This window comes from Homarus americanus, unplaced genomic scaffold (assembly GCF_018991925.1).
Source record: "Homarus americanus isolate GMGI-L3 unplaced genomic scaffold, GMGI_Hamer_2.0 scaffold1024, whole genome shotgun sequence".
Taxonomy (NCBI): domain Eukaryota; kingdom Metazoa; phylum Arthropoda; class Malacostraca; order Decapoda; family Nephropidae; genus Homarus; species Homarus americanus.
The window spans coordinates 8061974-8069751 of record NW_024715228.1 but is presented as its reverse complement, the minus strand read 5'-3'; the positions used below and the strand labels follow the sequence as shown (position 1 = coordinate 8069751).

Below are 7778 nucleotides of genomic sequence, written 5' to 3'. Positions count from 1 at the left end.
GGGAAATCATGCTACGGGCAGCCATCACGTCCCTTTTCCGCGACCCTTTCCCATAGACATAACGAGAGGTCAGGAAGTTTACGGAGGACATCGTACCAGGTGGGCGGAGAGTCCAGGGGGATGGCTGCTTCCCGAGCTTCTCTCTGTTTGCGGTGAATTTGGGTCCTAAGCTGTAAAAGTGTTCGAGGAACAACGTAGACAGGTGTGGCCTTGTTGCAGCCAGTCTTGGCAAAGCCATCTGCTGCCCCATTCCCCAAGACACCGACATGACTGGGTATCCATAGGAATGTCACAGGACGGCCTGCATCCTGAAGTGTGGATGTTAACCCTCGAATTCAAATGATGAGGTCCTTACTTTCCCCTGACCCAAATGCGATCCCGTCGAGAGCAGACCTGAAATCGCAGCAGACAAGCAAGGGGCAGAAGCTACCTGCTTCTTCCTCAGCGAGAAGGGCAGCAAGGAGGGCTATTAGCTCCGGTTGAGTGGAGGATGCCCCGTCAGAAACTCTGAGAGACAGTTTGATAGGCTCAGGGGCATCAGGACGGGAGATGTAGACACCAGCCCCGGCCCGACCTGTAGCGGGGTCAACAGAACCATCAGTGTAGAGGACGACCCTACCTGGGGACCAGTGAGCGATCCTGGAGAGGTGGTATTTGCAGAGAATAACAGGGTTCACGTGGGATTTCGGGAGCAGTCCACCGAGGGCAATCACTTCAGGTTGAATATCCAGCCAGGGAGAAGGAGACGAACCAACAGCAGGGGTTCACTTGGATCTTGGGTTGTGTATCGTAACGTGCGTATTTCTCTCCCACAAGTCCAGGGTTCGAATCGCCTCTGGTCTAAATGTATGTATGACGTAGCACATTTCCGGTTTTCGCCTGCACCAACATTGGATAAACTAACCACCCAGATGGCTTGTGTCCCAATATCAGGTGTTCTTATTTATGGTAAACAAAAATACTCAGCCTTTGGATACGCCCCTGGTAACTACGCCACTAGCAACCACGCCACTAGCAACTACGCGTGTATTATCATTTTATATTTAGCCTTTCATCCAGAGGTTTGTCACTGAGAGAATTAGTATGACTGAACATTTATAAATAGTAAATGAGGAACTCTGAGGTAGGTTATTATTGCACGGGGACGAAGCCATAATGTGGGCGTGAAATGAAACCTAACCTAACAATGTAAAGGAGAATAAATATCCAACGGGAAAACATAAATTGGGGTGTTGTGCTGACTGACTGCTCTGTTCTCCTATTGGCTGTTATTTGGATTTACATTTTAGTCCACCAATAACAGTTAATGTAAGGGATTGCTGGATGTATGCAATATGCACGACACTACGACCAAAAGTTATAGGTTCTCCAGGAAGGGGACGCTTCTGGTAGGGCCTCTAAGAAGGCCCATGAGGGTACCGCCGCCCCTTGGGGCGCCACCGCCTCTGGAACGTCCCCTGGGGACACCGCTGACCATGAAGAGAGAGTCCTTGGCGCAGCCGTTGCCCCTAAGAAATGGCCCTGTGGGAACCATCTCCTCCTGGCTTGCCCCTGGGGTTGCCACCACCCCTGCAAGATCCCTTGAGAGCCCCACGCACCCAGAAGGGCCCCTAGGGACTCCGCCGACCCTGGAAGGGCCACCTCTGGGCGCTGCTGCTCCTGGCAGGGCCCCTAAAGGAGCCACCGCCTCTGGAAGGGCCCCGGTAGGCGCCATCACCCCTAGCAGAGCCCCTGGGGGCGTCGGACCTGATAGGACAAATGTGAGGGCTCCAAGGGGCACTGTCACTGTAGGGACGCCGGGGACAGTTGTTTTTGCACATTTAGAACAAAGGGAGAAATGAATAAATATTCCGCCCAACGCATTTCCAGTATCATCACACCATGAACTGTAAAGGAGAATAAATATCCAACGGGAAAACATAAATTGGGGTGTTGTGCTGACTGCTCTGTTCTCCTATTGGCTGTTATTTAGATTTTCATTTTAGTCCACCAATCACAGTTAAGTAAGGGATTGCTAAACGTATGCAATATGTACAACACCACGACCCAAAGCTATAGGTCACTTGGCAGGGGGCTCCTCTGGGAGGGCCCCTGAGAGTACCGCCGCCCCTTGGGGCACCACTGCTACTGGAAGATCCCCTTGGGGCACCGGTGACCCTGAGGAGATTCCCTGGGGACATCGCTTCCCCTAAGAAGAGCCCCTGGGGGCGACGTTACCTCTTGGCGGGCCCCTTGGGCGACGTTACCCCTTGGCGGGCATATGGGGGCGCCACCACACCTGAGAGGTCCCCTCGTGGCACCGGTGCCCATAGGAGGGACCCTGCACTGCACCTGAAAAGGCCCTTGGGTGCGTCACAGCCCCAGGCAGGGCCCCTGGGAGTGCCGCCACCCTTGGCAGGGCCCCTGGTGGTACCGACACCTTCAGGAGGGCCCCTAAGGGCGACACACCTGGTAGGGCTAATTGGAGGGCCCCAGGGGGCACAATCACTGGATTGACTGTGGTGGCAGTTGTTTTTGCACATTTAGAACAATGGGAGATATGAATAAAAACACCGCCCATCGCATTTGTAGTATCATCACACCATCAACAATGTAATGTAGAATAAATATCCAACAGGAAAACATAAGCTGGGGTGTTGTGCTGACTGACTGCTCTGTTCTCCTATTGGCTGTTATTTGGATTTACATTTTATTCCACCAATCACAGTTAAATAAGGGATTGCTGTACATATGCAATATGTACGACACTACGACCAAAACCTATAGGTCTCCAGGAAGGGGACGCCTCTGGTAGGGCCCTTGGGAGGGCCCCTGAGGGTACCGTCGCCTTTTGGGGCGCCACTGCTTCTAGAAGATCCCCTGAGGGTACGGCCGTCCCTTGGGTCGCCACTGCTTCTGGAATATCCCCTGGGGGCACCGCTGACCCTGAGGAGAGCCTCTGGAAGCATCGCTTCCACTAAGAAGATCCCCTGGGGGCGACGTTATCCCTTGGCGGGCCCCTGGTGGCACAACCACACCTGAGAGGACCCCTGGGGGCACCGGTGACCCTGGGAGGGCCCCTATGGGCACCACCGCACTTGGTAAGGCCCCTGGGTGGGCCACCACCCCTGGCAGAGCCCCTGGGTACGCTGCCATCCTCTGCAGGGCCCCTGGGGGCACTGACACCCCTGGGAGAGCCTCTAAGAGCGACGCACCTGGTAGGGCAAATTGGAGGGCCCCATGGGGCACCATCACTGGATTGACCGTGGTGGCAGTTGTTTTTGCACATTTATAACAATGGGAGATATGAATAAAAACACCGGCCATCGCATTTCCAGTATCATCGCGCCATCAACAATGTAAAGGAGAATAAATATCCAACAGGAAAACATAAGTTGGGGTGTTGTGCTGACTGATCTGTTCTCCTATTGGCTGTTATTTGGATTTACATTTTAGTCCACCAATTATAGTTAAGTAAGGGATTGCTGGACGTATGCATTATGTACAACAGCACGACCCAAAGCTATAGGTCACTTGGCAGTGGGCTTCTCTGGTACGGCCTCAGGGAGGGCCCCTGAGGGTACTGTCGCCTTTTGGGGCGCCACTGCTTCTCGAAGATCCCCTGAGGGTACCGCCGCCCCTAGGGTCGCCACTGCTTCTGGAATATCCCTAGGGGCACCGCTGACCCTGAGGAGAGCCTCTGAAAGCGTCGCTTCTCCTAAGAAGATCCCCTGGGGGCGACATTATCCCTTGGCGGGCCCCTGGGGGCGCAACCACACCTGAGAGGTCCCCTGGGGGCACCGGTGACCCTGGGAGGGCCCCTGTGGGCACCACCGACTCTGGCAGAGCCCCTGGGTGCGCCGCCATCCTCAGCAGGCCCCTGGGGGCACCGACACCCGTGAGGGAGCCCCTAAGAGCGACGCACCTGGTAGGGCAAATGGGAGGGCCCCAGAGGGCACTATCACTGGATTGACCGTGGGGGCAGTTGTTTTTGCACATTCACAGGCATGGGAGATATGAATAAAAACACCGTCCATCGCATTTCCAGTAAATTCACACCATCAACAATGTAAAGGAGAATGAATATCCAACAGGAAAACATAAATTAGGGTGTTGAGCTGACTGACTGCTCTGTTCTCCTATTGGCTGTTATTTGGATTTACATATTAGTCCACCAATCATAGTTAAGTAAGGGATTGCTGGACGTATGCAATATATACGACACCACGACCCAAAGCTATAGGTCTCTTGGCAGGTGGGCGCCTCTGGTAGGGCCCCTGGGTCTGGAAGGGCCCCTGGGGTCACCGCTGACCCTGAGGATAGTCCTTGGGGGAGCCGTTGCCCCTAAGGAATGGCCCTGGGGGCGCCTTCGCCCCTTGGCGAGCCCCTGGGATCGCTACCACCCCTGCGAGGTCCCCTGGGAGCCCTGCTCCCCCAGAAGGACCCCTGGGGACTCCGCCGCCCCTGGAAGGGCCACCTGAGAACGCTGTTGTCCCTGGGAGGTTCCACAGGAGCGCCGCTGCCCCTGGCAGGGCCCCTCGGGGCACCACCACCTCTGGCAGGGCCCCGGTGGGCGCCATCACCCCAAGCAGGGCCCCTGGGGGTACTGTCGCCCTTGGGAGGGCCTGTTGTAGGGCCCCTGGGGGCGCCAACACCTCTGGGAGAGCCCCTGGGGGCGTTGCACCTGGTAGGGCAAATGCGAGGTCCCCAGGGGGCACTGTCACTGTAGGGACCCTTGGGACAGTTGCTTTTGCAAGGGTCAGGCTTGTATCCTCCATATCCGACGTCCCCTGCCTTGAAAGAGCTCACACTCGGTGTCCTTGTAGTGAACCAGAAGTTACCCCCAAAGACTATATACTAAAGACAGGAATGAGTGTAAAATAGTCGGTAATATACTATGCTTTTTATCTCAGCTGAGAAAAGATGCCCCGACCCCTTCTCAAGGCTTACAGCTGATTAGCGGTTTCAAACTTGTCTGATTTCGTCCTGAAGTAATGATGTAATTCTAAATGAGTTTATTCATAATCGTTGGGATGACCTATAAGGGCCTGTGCCTCTTATAACAATTTTTACTTTAATACTTACAATCATTGGTAGCGTTGCCGAGAGGAGGCTCGTGAGGATATGTAATGATAGTATCAAGTAATAGGGAAGAAATAACGGTAGATACTGTAGGTAAATAATAGACACAATATACAAATACAATATTTATTTAAACATTAAAAATGGAGGTAGGAGAAAGAATATATGTACCAACAGACGAAACTCTCGAAATTTGAGAAGCTGCTATACGACATTTAACCCATCAATATGTCTTCAAAGAGACCATGATGCAGAGAAAGTGGTGCTAGTGCTTCCAAGCATAAGCACAAGTCACTATCTATCCAGGAAAAGGGTGAATTTCCATGGTCCGGCACCGGTCAGGTCCCGAGGTTGCCGGACTAGAGAGGTACAACCTGTATCTGTTTTCCAACTATACATCTATATCACAACAGCATAATATCTAACAATACTGTTTATCTATTTACAGTAGAAAAGACATGTTCCCAAGATCTGTGAAGCCAAAAACTTACCATAAGTATTCACCTATATAATTGTACAGTATTTCACACCATCACCTAGGACAATGAAATCTTCAATAAAAAATTTATAAAGGGGAGACTCTCTCTCTCTCTCTCTCTCTCTCTAACATATTTTTTCAATCTCTATCTCTTTCATATGTGAGATTTGTGAACAATCCTTAATTCTTAGGTAATTTATAAAGGCCATTGGTGAAAATTAATTGGTGTTGACGGACTTTGCGATCGAGAAAGGCTCTCAGTTCTTGAGGACTACATTCCACAGAACCCTGGACAAACATCTTGAGCATGGCATGGATACGTTCAAGGGGAAGGGAGTCTAGGTTTGTCAGCATTCCAACAATGTATGACCAGAACACCTAAAGAATGAAAGAACATAAAATTATTAAATTATTTGGGAATGTTGAAAATGCTAAAAGTCATACAAATCATCCCCAGTACCTTGTTTTAAATACAGGAAGTACACTAAGATCTTGTATTTCGCGAGTAATATAGACTGGAAAAACTGCGCCAAATTCAAATTCACCAAATGCAAATACATAAACTAATGGGGAAAATAACAATATAGACTGACCACTCTACATCAACCTCTGATTTTCCCATTTATAACCTGCAAATGATACAAATTCTGCCTTTATTGACTTGATTGTGCTTTCCAGAAACTAGTTTTTAGGCCTTCCTCAAGTAATTTAATCACACGCTTCTTATCCTGCATCAAGTACCTGGCAAACTTAACTCCCTTATGATAGTCCCGCTTCTCCTTTTCCTTATTTAGCCGCATTGGTGGGTCTGTCCCACCAGCACCAGTAGAGGTAGAGGCCCTTATCTTGACTCGACAGGTGGTAGCACCACCCAAAAAAGCACACAATAACAGCCCAGGCGGTCACTAGGATTACGCGGACTACAAAGCGATAGTTGCGTTCTTGTAAACCTCTTTTACATTCACCACCGGCAATTCGATCACCAGAACGCTTCTTGGAAACATTCTTCTTACCTTGTCTTTCCGTACTCATCACTAACACAACAAAATTGGAGAAAATAGCGAAAATCACGGAGTGATTGACAGAAACTGCGCGATTCAACTGATCACGTGATGTAAACAGAGAGCGCTGGTGTAAATCGTTATTTATCCTCACTGTGAAACATTCTTTTCACTTATTCTTTTCATACAGTATTTATGGGTAACAGCTAATTTTGCAAAAAAATAAAAAATCAATTTACAGAGTACCTCTCAAAAAACACTTCCCAAACAAAAGACACGAATCAATTGAACATGTGATGTCGAACGTGAACTGTAAACATTGCATAACCCCGCGCCACGCTTAAAACGTTGAGGATGGAATCAAAACCTTGAGGATGGAATCGTGCTATAGCCAACATTCGTATGCAAAAGTTCGCGTTTTACAAACAGTGTTCCCCTATACCTGTACATCAATCGCACTGCAACCAATTCGCGTTGACTAAACAAGTGTTGTAGCAGAAATGACTGTAACTGGTATGAGGGCTGTGATGTCATTCAAGATGGTGGCCAGCACTCAACTGGCTGGATCTCGCGAAATTCACGATACTTTACGCCAAATATAAGACTTGGTTACATTAGATAGTGCTCGCAAAATTAAAAAACGCGAAATGAAATCACGCGAAATATGAGATCTTACTGTAGTAAAACATTAATATAAAGACATCAAATATAAGGTCAACACAGTACATCCTGTTTATATGTTGAAGTTTTGACTAAAATGATTATTCTGAAAACTTAATTTAAAAAATCTTTATACTGTACTTATACTGTACTTGCATGCTTAAGAAGATAACCTGAAACAATATACGGTACAGTATGATATATAGTTTACCTGCAGCTCCTCCTCTCTTTGGTCTTGTGCTGAAGCCATTACACTCTCTGCTTCATCCTCTTCTATTGCTGGTGGAGCTATATCAGGCTGGGATACACCCACTGTTGCAGTATGACCTTTATCCCCGAGCTCTTCTCCCTCCACAAGCACAAAAACATCTGATTCAACTTCTTGTAAAACACCCTGGCAAGGACATGGGAAATTCTCCTAATTAATTAACATAGTGTATAGAAACATGATACATCCATGCTAGAAGTATTTATAACGCAGGTAATGTTTAGCTACAGAACACTAAAACAGTAATGTTTGTAGAACTTTACCTACTGTCATCAATAATAGCTGGGGATAATATCAAGTCTACAACAAC

General features: G+C 48.9%; 1 protein-coding gene across 1 annotated transcript in view; it reads right to left on the bottom strand.

Annotated features, from left to right (window-relative positions):
- Positions 1-5334: 5334 nt before the first annotated feature.
- LOC121856582 (anaphase-promoting complex subunit 2-like) overlaps positions 5335-7778 on the bottom strand; it is a 40287-nt gene continuing 37843 nt past the window's right edge. Inside the window, exons 14-15 of the mRNA XM_042352210.1 lie at positions 7412-7594; positions 5335-5917 (exon numbers count right to left, since the gene is read on the bottom strand). Of these exons, the coding sequence (XP_042208144.1) occupies positions 5720-5917; positions 7412-7594 (381 nt within the window). The 3' untranslated portion in view covers positions 5335-5719. The remainder of the gene's footprint in view (positions 5918-7411; positions 7595-7778) is intronic.